A 19,461-nucleotide genomic window follows, 5' to 3' on the forward strand; every position below is an offset into this window, starting at 1 on the left:
GCAACAACATTGCATTGTTATGAACCCCATTTACAAAATATGTTTCCAGATCCAAGTCAAAAATACGCCTGAGAAGGTTGAGAATGCATTTGAAAAAGCTTACCAAAATGTTTTTGTTATAGTTTTGTTAGAAGCCAGTTAATGTAAAAGATGTTTTAATTATTGGAGTTTCCAATGAAGCTGTTTTTGCAATAGTGCATGTTATGGCTATACAGTTTTATCAACCATTATCAAGATTTATAAAGTTACAACAGTATTTGTAGTTTAGAAAAAGCTGGAATTGACATCAAAAACTTCTAAAATAACCTTGAAAACCTTTTACCATCAATTATTCTGCTTCAACCCTCAATTTGTCTTGAACTTGCCAAGATTGTTGGGTAAATATGCTGAACCAATCTACAGGCTCCTCATTAACACTTTTTCACACCTGAGGATATTATGTGGTTTGCAAGTTACACCCTTGGAATACAATGACTGGTAATCACAGACATGTACTTCACTCTCCTAAAAATGACCTCACAACAGACCCCATGTCCGCTAGAATATGTTTAAGGGATGCTCTTATCAAAATAATTTGCCCTTTTGATTACTCTTTGGGGTCAGCATCTTCACCTGAGGCAAATATAATCAAACAACGAATCAATATCAGCATAATTCAAACATCACAACTGAGGAAGAGGAATGGTCACACACTTGGTGAATCCGTATTCAGGGATCAGGGTTGGGTGAGGTTAATCTTCGTCAAAGACCAACTATTTTGGCTACATTGCCAATGAACATCCCCAAACATCCCCAAACTTGTCAGACATTGCAGGCAACATTTAGGGCCTCATATATGAAAGGTGTTACATCACTGAGCCCTTCTTGCGACAAGATGGATGCGCCGTATTTATTCTACGGTGCTCCATGTTGCAAGGAGTTACAGATACGTCAGTATTCCTGATGTATCTGTTAACCCAAAAGTGGCGCATTGCTGGGGTGTATCTGAAAACAATCACAACTCCAGCAATGTGGGGAAAGACCCATGTGAAAGGGCCTACGTCACCCTTACGCCTGTTTCATGTAGGCATAAAGTTTTGATGCAAGTGGCGTCCTAAGAGTGTCTTTTTTTGCGGGGAACACCCTCCCTGCATACATTATACTTGACTTAGGTATAATGTAGTGCAGGGCTTTACAAAGTGATGCATCAGCTTAGATGCATCACTTTGTAAATGTAGCGCAACATGGTGCATTATTTAAGCTGCAGCTGTGTCTCAAAAAGCGAATCATCGGCGGCGTAAAAGTGACACAGTCCTTCATAAATAATGCAGAGCCCCTCTACTATTAAGCAAACATATTCCATTGTATATTCTCTGAGCAGGGATTCATGTTGCAGCCCTCACCTTTATCTAAAATGCTGAAAATTGATTTATCTGAAAAGGAAAAATCACTGAGTCAGACAAACATATATGATAGGCATATGTAGAGTCAGTGCAATGATTTGTGCACCAGAATCAGTAATATGTGACGCATCGCCAACAGTAAGGCCCCTGTGGCACTATTTGCTGTTTGCAAGGGCCCTGAGGTCCCCCTCCAGATATCTTACATTGGACTGCATTCCTAAAGAACACTCTCTGGCCATCCCAACATTCTGCCTCATCTCAGTCCCATGCATGTATTGGCATCCTGGGTGTTACCACCGCCCACTGTGCAGTCGTTCATGTCTTAGGACCCTGTTTTCTGCCCTGTGGGTAATTTATGTCTTGAGACGTATCTAGCCGTGCCTAGGTATACGTTAGAGCAGTTACAATTAGTCAAACATTTAGACACAAGAATTTTGTTAGTCCTTCCTAGATCATCTGCTGTGACCACTTTATACTGCTAAACAACCTATCTAGTGAGAAGAGAGTTACATTTAAAAGCTTGTGCATTTTACATAAGGTGGTGTATGTCAAATGTCCTGAATTTTAAGTAGGACTATTATCCAGCATATTCCAATGTGCAATCTCCAAACTGCCACCTTATGACTTTTAGAGTTTCCAAAAAAGATTAAAATCAGATGTGGTGGCCTCATCTTTTGCTGCTCTAAAAATATTGAATTTGCTTCCTCCATCATTCCTGTTGACAGAAGACTATCTTTAAATAAAGAGTTAAATATATCATTATTTGACAACTAATTTGCTACTATGTTCATGCTTTCTGTCAGTGCCAGGATGCCTGTGAGGGTATCAGAGCGCTTTACAAAACAACTATTTAGAAAAGAATAGAATAATACTGCTCTGATGCCTGTAGAGGTGTCACAACTTAATCCATATATGATGTAAGGAATCATTAGTCAGCTGGCGTTCTAGAAGTAGCAGTGCTACTATGAGATCTACTGTGCATTTTACTGACTGATTCATACACACATGCCATGAAGATAAGCAATATATACCCATTGACATTTTATGTCGATCCTGATCCAAGGTTTGAGTGGTTGCCTTCGAGATTGCAGCTGGAGAGGTGGCACTTTAAACAAGCAGACATTCTGCAATAATGCTCTTCAGTGGTGATAGGAAGCAGAGTTGATATCTGAACAGAGAAGGAAAGTAGATACTGGCAATAGTGTTGTCTCTTTGGGTAGCTTAATATTCCCTGCAGTGCTCAATCTATGCATGCGTCAGCAAGAAGTCCTGTTTCCTCTACCAAGGACTGGCAGGCATCCCCAAGGGACGCTCTTTCCCCTCTGGTTTGAGAATCAAAATTACCCTCAAATCAGTGTATACAATTTAAAATAGCTTCACCACCAATTGAATAAACCATAGAAGATGCCTCATATTTAATAGTCGTCTTACCCAAAAAAAAATTCACACCCTATGGAGGAAGATGGCACATCACATCTATGCCCAGGGAGAGCATGAGAGTAGTTACATTATGCAGCATTGATTGTTGCTGATAATGTTGGTGACTCAGATATCATCACTAGCATAGCTTATGCCTAATGAGGAATAACTTGTTGAGATCCAGAGCCACCTAAGCTGTATAACTCTACTCATACTTAGATTGGATCCAAACATTTTTTTCCAGGTTCACCACCCAAGAATGTGGTGTCCTTGTTCTTACCTAGAGGCACCCACACACAATTTTTGAGGCACTTCCCTCAATGCAGAACAACATGAAGAAATGTCAAAGATTTCTACCAAGAGAGATTTGCAAATAATTGTTTATGATTCCTCCTTTATGAGACTCCCATTGATGTTTTCCAGCTCCACTCCAGATGCCCCTATATACAATTAATCAGGCTGATTTGCCTTGCTGACAGCATCCTGAGAAATGTTATCTGCTCCTGCTCAGATGATCCTCAGAACAGATTTTCAGACTTTCTCCCTAAGGAGAGCTGTTAAATAGCAGAGGAGCAACAAACTCAATTTCTGTCTCTTCCACATTAGAAATGCATGAATCGAGGTACCCGCCTCACAGGTTTGAATACTCCTTAAACAACTTACCATTTTAATACAGATGATGCAAAGAGTTGAATGGAATCAGCCAATCACAGCTTCCATTCCAAGTACAGCTGTCCAATGTAACAGGTGTCTTGCTGGGGATGGTGCGAGATGAGGAGGGGCAGTAAGAGCATGTAGCATGGGACAGAAGGAGTTTGGGTGGTGCTTACCACAGTACCATGCAGCAAAGTCAGCTTTGGTTTCATCACACTTCAGGGTTAGAGTTGCACAGTGCTGCACAAATACCTGTGAGGTATAACACCTCAGGTCATCCATCCAATACTAGATTTTGACACCACCAAAGATCTCCTCGGTCTCACATAAGCAGCCCCATAAAGATGTGGCCCTCTCAAGTGCTGGGGCAAATCAGACAGCTCGACCCGGCCAGCTGGAGAGAGCTCCATGAAGCCAGCCTAACAGCAGAGCCCAGGCCTGGCAACAAACACTGTAGCAGCACAAGTCTGTTGCCCAAGTCATGAGCATGGCCCAGACCCAGCAAGCATTGCTCAAACTTAAGGAAAAACTGTAAGCAAGTTGCATTATAGATAGCTAGATAGCTGAATAGCTAGATAGCTGAATAGATAGATAGATAGATAGATAGATAGATAGATAGATAGATAGATAGATAGATAGATAGATAGATAGATAGATAGATAGATAGATAGATAGATAGATAGATAGATAGATAGATAGATAGATAGATAGATAGATAGATAGACAAGAAAAACAGATAAACAAGAAAATCAGTATAGCAGTCCTTTACATGTGTTTTATACCTGGACTGCATTTTAGTTTGGCATAAAACACAGCAGAGGGCAGACTGGACTACTTATGGGGACTCTGAGTATGGCAGTAAAATAGTGTCTTTATTTTAGTTCCTAACTGTGAGACACCAAGGGCGACAAGACAAACATAATAGTGTGTGTCCTTCATAGGTCCCATAAACTATTTTCACTGTATTAAATAGCCCCAATCACAGTGGGGAGGAGAGGAAGATCCTTCGAGGGAACAAGTGATATTTTATCTTAAATGTACAGGCCTCAAGCACTTACTCCCCATGGTTCCATAAGAATACACTGTAAGAATGGCACGAAAATACGCCATTCTGCAACACCAGCAAGATAGTTTTAGCTATGCGAGTGCGATGCTGGATCGGCCATTTTGCCTATCTGCTTTTCTGGTGGGCTCCAAGCATAGATCATATTCTAACGGTCCATGGCTTTGGGGAGGATTCCGATCGCTGTGGGCCACCAAGAGATGACCCAGGCAGAGGGAGTGGAGTCCTCGATGAGGACTTCAGACTTGTCTGAGTTAAGCTTGAGGCAGCTCCCCTTCCTCCAGCTGGTGACTGCCTGCATCCTGTTGTGGAAGTTGCTCTTGGCGGCTGTGGGTTCGTCAGTGAGGGAGAAAATTAGCTGGGTGTTGTAGGCGTAGGAGATAATGTTGAGTCTGTGGCTTCTGACGAAGGCTGTGAGCAGAGCTATGTAGATGTTGAAGAGGGTGGGGGTCAGGGAGTATCAGCTCTCAGTTCTCTGCCTACAGACACCTGGATAACAAGCAGCTATATATTCATTCTTTCCTAAGAGTGTAGAAATCTGTAGGCTCAGCACAGACTGGAAAAAAGCAACACTTCCTCAGTTATCTCATTCGTGGTCCCCAGACTGCACACCTACGGGGCACTTTTTTCTTATTCAGTGTCTTTCAAGCAGTTTTTGTGTAAAATCACCCCAACCACAAGGATCCAGCATCATTGAGATACAATTCAAATTCAAATTCAAATAATCTTTATTCGGATATTAAAAATAACCATAAAAGATACATATTATGTTCGGACCTTCTTCCATTAAAAAGTTCTACCCAATATACATATTTCACATTAAAACAATCATAATAAAAAATCCAGCAACATAAGCGTTAAAAACCGGGACAATTCTGTACAATGCTCTCTTCATTTAGCCATGTAGGGTTTCCCCCATCGCATTGAAGGAGAGATCATGAAATGCACGAGTCTCTGTGCAAAATTTACTATACCAATCTAAATACAAATCTTTCAATCCTTCCCCCTATGTTTGAGGCAACTTAATTAATCCTCTCCTCTGGTCTTTCTTAATTTAACTGCCAGGCGTAGAAAATGTACTGTGCTGAATAGGGGGAAAGGATCAGAAGCAAGTTTAAGAAATAGAAGAACCACTTTAGCCTGTCTTATATTGGAACGTCTTAAAATTATTTTTAAAAACAGAGACCTTGGGTGAGCATAGAAGGGGCAAATTAGGATGAAATGAAGGGTGTCTTGCGGAGATCTAAGATCGCAGCCGCAACACACTTTTAAACTTACATCATGTACAAAACCCGCTGGGACCGACAGGATATGGTGCAAGAGAGCTAGTCTAAATCTAGACATTAAAAATCTATCCTGTCTGTTATACATGTTGGAAAGATAAAATTCCATGCCCGGGGTTGATTTGGTAAGCTGATATAACCTTACTGTAATTTTCCGCCCTTCTCTGTCCTCTCTAACCCTAACTAAATGCTGCATGAAATCTGTCTTTATGACACCCTTGTCTGTGTCTGCTGACCAGTGTATGGGGTTCGTAAAAAAAAAATGTGTGGCCCAGACTAGTCAAGACGTCCCTTACATATTTGAGCCATGGTATTTGGGACCCCTTGTCCCCTCTCATACAGTCCTCTAAGATAAGTCTACTTAGGCTTGCCTCAGGGTTTGTCCAAATTTTTATCCAACATGTAATTGGTTTGAGGGCGGCCTTATCACTGAGATAGGCAATACCCAGCTCCTCATGAGCAATGAAGGAGGGTATATGTTATGTTAAGTGTTGCTTGTAAAGCGCACTGACACCGAAGCTTCCTGGCGCTGGTAGACAGAACAGAGTGAGGAGGAGGTAGAGGTAACATAATCTACGTGGGGGTAGGGAAAAGATAAGTTTTTAGCATTTTCCTAAAGTTGAGAAAAGAAGAGCAGGATTTGATAGAAAGAGGGAGGGAGTTCCAGAGTCCAGGGGCCAACTGGGAGAACCGGCGTCCGCCGAATCTCTTAGTTTTGCCCCTGGGGATGATCAACAAGTCAAGGTGGGCGGATCGAAGATGGCGTGTAGGACAGTAAGGGTGGATGGTAGATTTCAGGAAAGCAGGGGAAGGGCAGTGAAGTGCCTTGAAGGTAAGACAAGCCACCTTGAAGGCAGCCCTTCGCTCGACCGGGAGCCAGTGCAAATTCACAAGCAAAGGTTTAGCTGATTGCCATCTGGGTGTTCCATGGATCAAGCGGGCAGCCTGGTTCTGGACGATTTGGAGGCGTTGAGTCAGGTATTGTGGTAGACCGTGATAGATGGCGTTGGAAAAATCCAGACGGGAAAGTACCAGCGAGATAACAGTTTGGGTGAGTGCTGCCGGGGGAAGAAAGTGGCGGATTTTGCGGATCCTCCGAAGTTGAAACATACAGGAGGAAACCACCGCTCCCACCTGAGCCCTGAGAGAAAGCTCGGTGTCAATGATGACACCTAGACTTTTTACTGTTTTTGCAGGGACGGGGGGGGAGCCGAACTCTGGAGGCCAGAACTGTGGACCCCAGTAGGTGGAACTGAGTCCAGGAAGTAGGAGCTCAGTTTTACCGGGGTTCAGCTTCAATTGGTTCTGGTTCATCCAGAGTTGGATATGAGTCATGGCTCCATGAAAAGTTTTGATGGCATTTGGTGAGTTGAGGGGGAAGATGATCTGGAGATCGTCAGCGTAGTTATAAGTGACGATGTCCCATTTCAGAAGTGATTGAATAAGTGGTCGGAGGTAAAGATTAAAGAGGAGCGGGGAAAGGGAAGAGCCTTGGGGAACACCACAGGATGTGAGAGTTTTTTTAGCAGTGTAGGGGCCAAGGCGGACCGCCTGTGTTCTCCCCGTAAGAAAGGACCTGACCCACTCAAAAGCAACGCCCTGGATGCCCGCCTGCCCGACACGGTGGAGAAGGATGTCATGATCCACCGTGTCGAACGCGGCCGACAGATCCAGTAGGACGAGGGCTTGGGGTTTGGGGTATACATTTTGGCACTTGCAAAAGCCTTTTCAAAAACTTATCTTCTTCCATTTGGATGTTTCCCACATCTGTGAAACCCCACACCTCACTCCCATACAGGGTCTTTGCACAGCATACCGAACTATATCATTGTGCTATTTCATGCGGTGACCAGCGGCCCAATCTGGTCGTATAATTCATAATTGACCCCAAAGCGCTAGGATGTTGGCTACATTTCTGTCTTACTAGTGGCTTGAAGTTAAGATCTTTATCAAAAACAATCCCCAGATAATTAAAAAAATTTTACTTTTTCAAGTTTGTGGGCTCCTATTGTAAAACTGCTGTTCTTGGATGGCGTTTTGCCCACTTCCATGATATATGATTTTGAAAGGTTGGGCACTAAATCTAAATCCGGCATAAATCTGACAAATCCAATAATAAGGACCTGTAAACTCCTTCCTGTACGTGCCAAGAGGACCGCATCGTCTGCATATAGGAGGACTGGTATACTTCTCCTCCAATGCAGGGGTAATCTGCCTCCAGTGCTCCCAGCGCCTTGTCTAACCCATTTATGTAAAGCGTGAACAGAAAGGGCGCTAGGATACAGCCTTGCCGTACCCCACCCCGGCACCGGAAGTCTTCGTGAGGTCACCATCATCAGTGAATCTTACCCGTGCCGTTGTATTGTGATGTACCATTTGTAAGACTTGTATCAGTCCTGGGTCGATACCTATAGCTCCCAGGATTTCCCACAACTTTGTTCTGTTAACGCAGTCGAAAGCTGCTGAGAGGTCCATGAATGCCAAATACACGGTGCCTTCCCTAGCCAGGGTGTATTTGGCCGCCAAATGATAAAGATTGAGGCACTGATCTATAGTAGAGCGCCCATTTCGGAACCCGTACTGGACGTCAGTAATAATATTATGTTCCTCGGCCCAGTCCAGTAAACGATTTAAAATGACTCTCCCCATGACTTTCGCCATGACATCGATAAGGGATATTGGGCGATAACATTGTGGATCATTTCTGTTTCCCTTTTTAAAAATTGGCACAATAACAGCAGTGGACCAAGATCTTGGCATGCCCACCTCCCTGGCTGCCTTGAATACCCTGGTCAGTATTGGGGCCCAGAGGTCTGCTTGACTTTTAAATAAATCAGAGGGAATCCCATCAGGCCCTGGCGCCTTTCTCAATACCAGGCCATCTATTCCTAACTTTACTTCAACTACCGTAAAAGGCATCCAGTCACCCTCGGGAAGTCCTATATCTTGAATTTGCTGCGTCTCTTGATTGCCCCGGTTATATAGACTTGTAAAATGCGCAACCCAAGCTTCTGGCAAAATATGGGACGCCACTTGTGGTTTTTTTGGGGCTTGAAAACACGGGTCATTTATTACCCTCCAGAAGCTATTCATGTCGTGGCACTCCGTAGCCTCTCTTAGTGACTCCCAGGCCTGGGATTGTAGGAAGATTTTCCGCGAATTGATCGCCTTTTTGTACCGACTCCTGCAGTCAACAATCGTACCTCTATCCTTTGGGACTGTTTTGAGTGCCTGCTTCAAGTTCCTGAGAGCCCTAGAACATTCCTTGTCGAACCATCTAGGGCAGAGGTCAACCTGCATGTTTGTTTTACTCCTCAAAAGACTATCAATATGCTGGGCGGTACCCTCAAACGCTGCGATCAGATTGCTCCTCTCTACCGTGCTGTCCAGACACCTCCAAGTCTGGCTGTCACTATTTGCAAGGAGCGCTCTGTGGAGTGCTATCCCATCAATCTTGCTGCATTTAATTCTCCTGCCCTGGTCCTTTGCCTTATACTGTCCCACAGTGATCCTTTTATCCGCTTTAGTGGAAAGGTCAATAACACTTATTGTCAATTCCAACGGATTATGGTCACTAAATGCGCTAGGAACTATCATAAAATAGCTAACCCTACCAATTAGTGCATTAGAGACAAAGATAGAATCGATGATAGAATCACATCTCCGTCCCTTAAAGGAGGGAGTTATTGTGTTAGGTGACCCACCATCGATCAAATCCATCATATGGGTTAAGGCAAACTTACCCAAGATTGTGCCTAGTGCCATGCCCTCACTGGAGTGCTCTGTATGCCATCCCTTGATAGAGGGGCAAGCGTCCCAGATTCCTCCTTCCCATTTCAAATAGGGACACTGATGACTGTTAAAATCCCCCATAAGAATCAACTGGGTACTTGAGTCCCCTGTATCGTATAACCCCGTCAATCTCTCCTCCAGCTCCACCAGGTTTGACATGGATTGTCCCGTGTTATAAAAATTTATAAAAATAAGCTTAAGGCCCTTTGTAATGTATCTTATGCCCTGGAGACAACCAGAGTCCCACCCCAAATCTTGCCAACTCCCTTGCAGCGTCAATGCCACATACGTGATTAAGCCACCCTTGGCTCGGCCCATTGGTGATTTACGGGCCGGGACGAAAAACAGTTTATATCCCTCCAAGAATGACACACTGTTATCCGTCTCCCAGGTTTCCTGGAGACAGATAACTTTGTACCTTTTGATAAAAACTTGCCATTCTATGTTAGGGATTTTAGTTGCAAGTCCTGCAATATTCCAGGAAGTCAGCCTCAGCTCCGTGGTTGTTAGATCAAGGCCACTTGTCCCTCCCCTTATCTTTCTTGGAGAGAGGCTCATCTCTGAGCAAGTTACTTTCAGGGACGTGTCTTCCACATCCCTCTCCAACCCTACGGGTGTACCAACTTTGAAATCCTGATCATTTTCTTCTGATCGATTTGTGTCTCCCGAATTCCATTGGGTGTCTAATTCTCTCTCGACCTCAGCGCTCCCCGTTCTCCCCAGTCAATCTTGTTCGTCCAGGGCAGAAATGCTAGAGAGAGGTGCAAATCTATTTAAAGCAAAGCGAGTGATATCCTCCCTGACTTTCTTAATTATCCATGGCCGTTGCAAACTCTGCCCAAACTCAAGGGCGCTATCCCTGTAAAAAGAATACAGTGGAAGCATCCTTATGCAAGACCCTCTCTCACTCTCCCCATGCCGGTTATCAAGTAGATCTTTGACTAACTCCGGGTGTCTAAAATTTACAATGACACAGTCACCTGCAATTTTTTTCTCGCTACCCCCAATCCAAGCCACCCTCCTAGCCATAAGGATGTGTTCATGCTGAAATCTCCTTACTGGTATATTATTGTGAATCCTGTGCGAGGCCTTATTTATCAGTGTACTGACCGATTCTTCACTGTCATTACTTATTCCCGGTACTCCTACTAGCACTATTGAGTAAGGACAGGAGGCCGGAGGTAAATCTAATGTCTGGAGACCTGGAGTGCTCTGGGTACAGTCCACACTATTGTTCTTAGAGGTCTTCTTGGGCTCCTTTTGTGCCGAGCAACTATCCCTAACATCATGTGGGATTCGTAGATTACCTGAGGCCTTGCAGCAAAGATCCTTATTACTAGTCTTTTCTGGCTCCAGGTTTGGCTCTCTATACTCACTCTGAGCGTTCTCCATATTGATTACATCCTTTTTCCTGCGGTCGACCGCTGTGGTCCCCTCCTCCCTCCCCTGTGGGATATTCCCAGTAGGTTGTCCCCTATTATTATCAGCTAGGCTGCTTATTATCCTTTCCATATTGGAGATTTTAGTAATTACTGGACCCAAATATTGAAGGAAAAGCTGTTCCATTTTTTTTTCCAACGCTAAAATGATTTCTTGGGGCCCATCCGTCCCTCTTGCACTATGACAGGTTGGGCATCCTATATTCTCAAGGTTCTTACTGGTACCTTTGGTGGACTTTACCGGCCCTTTTCGGCTAGATTTACTAGCACGAGTAGATCGTTGTGGTATACCCGACTCTGAAAGCCCCGCTAAAACTTGCGATCTTTTAGAGCGTGTAATTACTTCTCTACTAGGGCTCCGTGTGGGGTCGACATCCCTTGTTACTGATTGGGCACTGGACCCCTCCCTTGAGTCGTCCCCTTGCGCTGTTCTCTGTTGGGTAACCATCTGAATATCTCCTGTGCTGTGCATTCCATTCGCTGCATTTTGGCTGCCAGTGGACGGCCCAGTAGGGCCTATTATCGTGAGATACCCCTGTAGGCTAACATCAACTATTGTCGATGCGTCAGAAATGTCAGGCTGAGTCACATAGGCTAGAGTGGGTTGGGTTAAATGCACCCCTCCACAGGGCATTAAGCAAGAAGCTATATTTCCCAAGGAGGATCGCTTCTTAGCTATTAGAGAATCCAATGATAGTCTATGCTCAGTCAATTGGATCTCATGTGCTAGAAGCGATTCAGCTCTTATAATAAGGGCGTCAAGAGTCCCTTTTACCCCTCCCTCCACCCTCGACTGGGAATTCTTAGTTTTGACCATAATCAGGTAAATCGGTACTAGGTATCCCTATCGTGGGCCACTTCCTTTTATATGCACAAATACTAGAAAGACTGCTGTACCAAAAACAGATCCGACTTTACACAAAACCCACAGCTTTTAGGCAATCTACCCCAATGCAATATACATTATACCGGGGCAGTCATATATGCAGTTTATATTAGAGTCACCTGAATAGCGGCACGGGATGTAAGTCCACTAGTGACCCGGCATATACGTTGGGATTTTCAATAGGCGACTAGGGCCATGGGCAGGTGAACGGGACGTGGCCTAGCCCGGCCTCCTTTGGCCTCTGACGGCCACAGATGGCCCGCCCTTTGCCCGGGCTTAGCCCGGCGCCGCCCACGCGCGTCCACGAAGCGGGCTTCCGGCCTCCAAATTATACACCTCGTGATTGTGGGTAGTGACCGCAGCTGGTGCTTGTGCCCCGCAGAGTTCTGGGGCCTGTAGTTCGTGCTCTCCACTAAACGGCAAAACAGGTAACTGGCAAGATCCTCAGGTGATGCGTCTCCCGCGAAGCGGGAGGCGCGAGCAGTAAAAATAGCCCCCAGTGATTGAGGGTAGTGGCCGCAGCTGGTACTTGTGCCCCGCAGAGTTCTGGGGCCTGTAGTTCGTGCTCTCCACCAAACGGCAAAACAGGTAACTGGCAAGATCCTCAGGCGATGCGTCTCCCGCGAAGCGGGAGGCGCGAGCAGTAAAAATAGCCCCGGTGATTGAGGGTAGTGGCCGCAGCTGGTGCTTGTGCCCCGCAGAGTTCTGGGGCCTGTAGTTTGTGCTGTCCACCAAACGGCAAAACAGGTAACTGGCAAGATCCTCAGGCGATGTATCTCCCGCGAAGCGGGAGGCGCAAGCAGTAAAAATAGCCCCCAGTGATTGAGGGTAGTGGCCGCAGCTGGTGCTTGTGCCCCGCAGAGTTCTGGGGCCTGCAGTTCGTGCTCTCCACCAAACGGCAAAACAGGTAACTGGCAAGATCCTCAGGCGATGTGTCTCCCGCGAAGCGGGAGGCGTGAGCAGTAAAAATAGCCCCCGGTGATTGAGGGTAGTGGCCGCAGCTGGTACTTGTGCCCGCAGAGTTCTGGGGCCTGTAGTTCGTGCTCTCCACCAAACGGCAAAACAGGTAACTGGCAAGATCCACAGGCGATGCGTCTCCCGCGAAGCGGGAGGCACGAGCAGTAAAAATTGCCCCCGGTGATTGAGGGTAGTGGCCGCAGCTGGTGCTTGTGCCCTGCAGAGTTCTGGGGCATGCAGGTCGTGCTCTCCACCAATCGGCAAAACAGGTAGCTGGCAAGATCCTCAGGTGATGCGTCTTGATTTTTGTTGAAAAGTAGTCATACATCATGACAAATTACTTTTTTGTGCTACTTTGTCAAGGGGCCTTTCCATGTGTGGTACATGGGTGGTCCCATTGAACCACCCAGCATTTTACCGCAAGGCCCGATATACTCAAAAGAATACACAGTGCTCTACTCCAAAAATAAATGCCTCTTAAAGACAGGCATAAGGTCTGTGAAATGTTTTCATTTCTCAAAACCTTTCCAAATGTACATGTGCACTGAACCGTTCAGCACACATACTGAGTAGGATAATGGTTAAAATATATGCAAGAATAGTAATTAGTACAGAAAGGTTATCCTTCCTGTAGAAAAGCCTATGCATGACATCACACACACAATATTACACAATGGCGCAGGAGTGTGTGCATCGGTGCATGGAAAACTAATGTGTGCCACTATGGAATAGAGAAAATAGCACTATATATTTGTAGATATTATGCTGTTATGATCGCTTTCTGTGACTCAACACAGCAACTTTTGTTGCAGCACTGTTTTAAGACAAAAGGTGGGAAATGACCACTACAACACAGTCATTACACCGCGATACCTTTACAACACGGTTGTTACAACAACCGCATTGTTCCTACGCGATGTAAGGACATCGCAATTCTTTGCAACAAATTCCACTGGGGGGCATTGTGGTATTGGAAATTAATTCCCAACACCTTCCCCACTGTTGCGTAAAGTTTAGTAGGAATAGTAAATAATACTATTCCTAAGTCCAGCGCGCCCCCTAGTGGAAGTCGTTGTAAAGACTTGCGATGTAATACATCGCGTACTAACAACACGGTCATTGTAACAACCGCGTTGTAATGGCACTAGGGGTGGGCGGTATTTGCGAAATTCACTTTCGCAAATTATAGCAAAATGTTAAAAATCTCCACAAACACGCGGAAATATCGCAAAGATGCTGAAGTGTCTTTCCCACCCGTTCGTGGTATTTTCTGCATGGTCGCGGCTCACCAACTTACACATGTGGTTGCTCACGGGCGTGGCCATCTTGTTTTCACTTGTCTCGCGGTGCATGATCGCGAGAAGAAAGACGTGATCGCGCAACGAATGACGTCACTGCGGGCGCGAACTGTCGCGAGACAGCGCAAATGGCTTCCAACAATCCAACATCTCGTGGAGAATGCGACCGGATCGGGAAAACTTGTCGGCGAACGCGGGGATTCAGGTAAGGCGATCGCACGCACGAGAGAAAGTATTATTTTACAGCGCGAGCAAGCAAAAAATTTCAGGTAAAACGCGGATTGTGGAAATTTTAACATTTTCGCGCTCTCCGCGGAACGCGAAAATGTCAAATTATCGCAATTTCCGCAAGCGGAACAGAATTTTAGCCCAGGCCTAAATGGCACGCAATGTATTACTTTGCGTTGTAATGTGCCTTTTTCCAAAAGGTAGTAGATCTGCCCTGGAGAGTTATAAGTGTTACCACCCCTATAAGGAAAGCTAAGGCATCAGGCATTTTCTACAGTCTTTACAGTCAGTGTTACAATAGGTTTCACATGTCAAAGTTTTAGAAACAGACTAATGATCTAGAGTAAGCTTTACTTGTTCTCACTGAGTGCTCTCACATAATCCATGCAAGGAGTCCTTACCTCTACCATTTAGTAGTTTTCCTGAAAATAAAGATAAAACATTGCGTTAGAAAAATCTGTGTACTCATCAGCAGGTCCAGTACAATGAGCATTGTGACCCCAGAAAGTAACTACTTGCCACATCCCCTTTTGCTATAGTGTAGTGACATTTCGGCACTCACCCTTGGAGCTCTTGGTGGGCATTTGCAGGCATGTGCCTTGCTCATGGGACCTATGTACCTCAAATCCTTCTTGCATCATAATGTAGTACCTGCATTGGATGTGGGTGTGTGTCTTGGAGTGCTTTCAATACACTTTCCAGTGATTAATAGGTAGATGTAGCATGCACTGATTACCACCTCTTTTTGTTGTGATTGAGCATGCACTGATTACCAACTCTTTTGGTTTGATTGAGCATGCACTGATTACCACCTGTAGGACCGGGGGTCACCAGGCCCTATGGGGGTAGCGTGGCGTGAGCGGCTGGGCACCCAAAGGTCTATGTGTTAAGCGACCATACAACACACACATCCTCTGAAGCAGTAAACGCACACAATAAGGACGCCACACAGTATGGTGAATGCAAATTAATCAGGTTTATCTAATCAAAGGAGCACGCACAGTTTCTTAGATGGCAATAGATCTCAACTTGTACACATTAACATTTGCATTACCGCATTTCATTGCGGTTACCTCAGCAATCCCTGCAGATCTTTAGCATGGGCTTCCCCAGTGCTGAGGGCCAGGGCCTGCATACACGGCGCTACTGGTTTCTACAAGGAGTCAAATGCGCATGAACATAACCTGATAATGAAGCACTTTTCGTATACCTTGAGCATAGCGCATATGCACCCTCTTGAGCACAACGTGAGAGTAAAGCATTCCTCGTATACATCAAACCTTAGGCACCCCTGCGCATAACGTGAGGTTGAAGCGCTGCTCGTCTACATCAAGGATTAGGCACTCCTGGGCATAACGTAAGGATAACGCGCTACACGTATATCTAATGCATTGAGCACTTCCAAGCATAACCTGAGGATAAAGCGCTACACGCATACATAGCACATTGAGCCCTCATGAGCCTAACTTGAGGATAAAGCGCGACACGTATATATAAAACCTTGGGTACTTCTGAGCATAACCTGAGGATAAAGCGTTACTCGTACACAGAGCGCATTGCACTTATGAACACACCTTGAAGATAAAGCGCTACTCGAACATAGAGCGCCTTGCACTTACGAACATAACTTGAAGATAGAGCGCTACTCGTACACGGAGCGCATTGCACTTAAGAACACCACTTGAAAATAGAGCGCTACTCGTACACGGAGCGCTTTGCACTAAAGAACACAACTGGAAGATAGAGCGCTACTCGTACACAGAGTGCATGGCACTTGGGAGCACAATCTGAAGATAGAGCGCTACTCGTACACGGAGCGCGTTGCACTTGTGAGTCAGGCAGGCGGCAGTCCCCAGGCAAGGGTAATCCCACAGAGGGGGAATTCGAAGTCCGGAGGGAAGGAAGGATTTCCGCGGAGGGGGGAAAGTCACAGTCTCTACGTGCGGTGTTGCTCCCACTCGGCAGGGGGCGCACCGGGGCCTTCCCAAGCCTCCCGGGGAGCAGGGGGGCGAGTCCCAGGCCTTCACACGGCCACGCTACCTCCCAGCCCCCGGGGGTTACCTCTGTCTCGTCGTCCGGCTCCGCTCCGGGCCCTTCGCTTGATGCGCACCACGGCGCGGGACACGTCACGGCCACTCGCTCCTCCTCTCAACGCTGCGACGGCAGCGACGGGGCCCCGGCTTCCCCGCGGGCCCCGACTTAGCACTGACAGGTCCCTGAGGCCTCCGGGCCGCGGCGGTGATCGCGCTGCTGGTCCTAGCGCCAGGGGGGGTCACAAATTAAGCGGGAGCTCTGCCTGCTCCGTGCTTGACGGGAGATTAACGCGGGGGATCCCAGGCCAGGTTTGGGAGCGCAGGGGACACAGCGCTAGTACCTGGTTGATCCCCAGCAGTCAGGCAATCAGTCTTCGCATGAAGTTTCAGTATTCAGCTTTTGGCATGAAGTTTCAGTATTCAGCTTTTGTCATGAAGTTTCAGTATTCAGTTCTTGTGGCGCCGATGACTCTGGCGCCCTTGGGGGTTCTGTTCCTTGGGGGTAGGGAATGTGTTGACGACTAGGTCCTTCCTAGTCAGGCTGGGCAGAGGTTCCCTGGGTCCTCCTACTGCTGGGCAAGATCAGTGAGTTTTACAGGATCCCTCACTCACTTAAGAGGCAGCACCTAAGCCCTGTCACTCTCAGAGGCATAAGTCCCTGGCTAGGCCCTACCGCCTAAAACTCCTGCATGGATTCTCCAGCTCTGCTTTACCCCACTGGCCAACTAACTAGAAAAAGTTCCCTCCCTCACTTAAGTAGCCCTAGGTCAGGTGACCGCTAGCCAAGGCGGCAAAAGTAAAACCACACCTCCCTTCTAGAAGGTTCCAGCACATTCCAGGAGCTTCCCCATTCTACCTATGGGACAAAAAAGGCGGGCTGGTGTCGCAACATTGTTGTGGGGTCCCAGCCAGCTCCTGGCAGCTAGGGTGCTTCTAATAAAGACCACTCTGCAGTAGCAGGGGTCTGTAGCAGCCATCTTGGGAGAAGTAAAAAATGAAAAAAAACTCGGGGAAAAGGGCCAAGTCCAACACAACCCCCTTCCAGCCAAAAGCCAGGGTAGACCGATCAATGCCTTGATGGTCTTCCCTGCTTGGGGCTAGAAAAGGTGGACGCAGGCCCGCAACTGCAGGAGCACCCGCCGGTTCTCCTCCACTCTGGAACCCGATGGCTCCCTCTCAAACCTCCCTGGACCAACGAAACCACCCCACTTGGGCGCCCTCGCGGGTTGTGGCCAGGACCGGCCCCTAGGCCATCCAGATGTCTCTGGCCCTTGTGGTCTCGCAGAGTGGGGGGCAGTAGCCCCAGGCCTGGAGTGCCCGTTGACCACTCCCCTACTCCTCCTTGCAGTCCCAAAATGCCACTGGTCCTTCCACCTGGGGTCCGCACCCTCAGGCTGACCAGCCCTCAGGGGCGAGGCTCTCCTCCCCCTACCTCTCCTTCTGGGGTTCCTCACCCTCCTCCCATGCGAAGCACCCCCAGACCACCACCCTCTCCCCAGTCTAGGGCCTTGACCCTTCAACTGGTTCCCCAACCTAGAGTCTAAACCCTTAGGCTGTGCCGGTGCCCGAGGCGAGACCTTCCTCCCTCTGCACCCCCTTCCAGAGTTCCGCACTCTCCCACCTGGAAAAGTACCCCTGGAAGTCAATTCTGGGGGGACACTGTTAACAGGTGCCCACCCGCCAGGTCAGGCAACCCCTGAACCTGGCATACCAGCCCAGGATCTAATCCCTGCGACTGTGCCAACCCCAGAACCTCAGGAGCTCTGATTACAGTCGCTCCTGGTCCTCCTGACACTAGAAACTCCCCTTTACTGAGCGGCACATCAGGACAGCCTAGGCTCCCAACCTGGGGCTCCCTTGCGGAACTCTCCAGGCCCTGAGACTGCGGTTGGGGCACCTCGGGACACCTCCCCGTCTCACTCCTTCCTATGGACAGGACGTGAGGCCCTACAACCCTCTCTCTTCCCTGGGACCTAGCTGGGCTATTCACAACCTCTCCCACCTCGCTGGGTTGGAAGATCCCTGCACCATCTCCTTCAGGGTCACCCACCAATGCCTCCTCATACACGCTGGCGATATCATCGTTGGGTAACTTTGGTTTCTGGGGATCTCTTGGTACGCTGCCACCATTGTCCTTATTGGACGCATTTAACTGGAGGGCGTGCAGCTCCAACTCCTTCAGCCCAAGCTCGTGCGCCATCCTCTTCTCCTCCATTGCCCATCTCTTGTTTTCCCTTTCTCTCTCTCTCTCATGTTCCAATTTGGCCAGCTCCCACTTTAACTGCCTCTCCTCCCTTCTGTCCTCATATTCCTCTGGAGACACGCTCCTCCTAGACCCTTTCCTACTACTGGCCCCAGAACGTCTCCCTGGTGGCACACCTTCAGACTCTTCTACATTAAGAACGTCTAGTACTTCTTGGGCGCTCTCCTCCTGAGGTGCATCTGGCGCCTCCTGTCCCTCATCCTCTCTCCCCTCTGGGTGGGCCTCTGCCCATGCCCTGATGGCGGTGCGGAGTTCCGGTCCTTTGGCCTTCCGCACCCCAGGCACCCCATCCCCTGCTCGAACTCTCTCAGTTGCTTTACAGAGTACCCCTCGAGGTCAGCTAACCGGAATTTCATCGTGACAGGTGGGGACCTAGATACTAAGGAAGAAATTCCTAGGATATGGGTGACAGTTGCAAGCTAACTAGGTGTTAGACACCAAGCATGTTGCACCATACAGTGTAGAGGGAGGACGATATAGAGGTTTTGCTCTTTGAGAAATTCCTGCACTTTTCCGACGGTCCCTGAACGTTGTTCTCGAGGCGGAGTTTGTGGATACTCCCTAACCTTCAAAAGGCACGACAGCTGGGGAAGCCGTTGCTTGGCTTTCGAGTCACGTCGTGTACATCCTGCTATTTTGAAGCTCTGAACCTGAATTTCTCCTGCCTTGTTTCCCGCCTTGTTTCCCTAATCCTTGAAGCGGTACATGAAGAATGCCACATCTTCGTTACCACATTCTCGGGACTCGCATTTCTACCGAGTGTC

At 47.4% G+C, this 19,461-nt stretch overlaps 1 protein-coding gene across 4 annotated transcripts in view; it reads right to left on the reverse strand.

The window, feature by feature from the left end:
• The window catches only part of LOC146859224 (uncharacterized), a 121,099-nt gene that overhangs the window by 48,745 nt on the left and 52,893 nt on the right, over nucleotides 1–19,461 (reverse strand). For 2 of the 4 annotated variants that reach the window (XM_085646962.1, XM_085646960.1), the window contains 2 exons: nucleotides 14,803–14,823; nucleotides 1,383–1,412 (listed from right to left, as the gene is read on the reverse strand). In XM_085646962.1, the coding sequence (XP_085503088.1) occupies nucleotides 1,383–1,412; nucleotides 14,803–14,823 (51 nt within the window). The remainder of the gene's footprint in view (nucleotides 1–1,382; nucleotides 1,413–14,802; nucleotides 14,824–19,461) is intronic. The other 2 variants (XM_085646961.1, XM_085646964.1) reach the window with 1 other exon arrangement.

The sequence above is a fragment of the Triturus cristatus genome, chromosome 3_2 (genome assembly GCF_964204655.1).
Source record: "Triturus cristatus chromosome 3_2, aTriCri1.1, whole genome shotgun sequence".
In the NCBI taxonomy this organism is placed as follows: domain Eukaryota; kingdom Metazoa; phylum Chordata; class Amphibia; order Caudata; family Salamandridae; genus Triturus; species Triturus cristatus.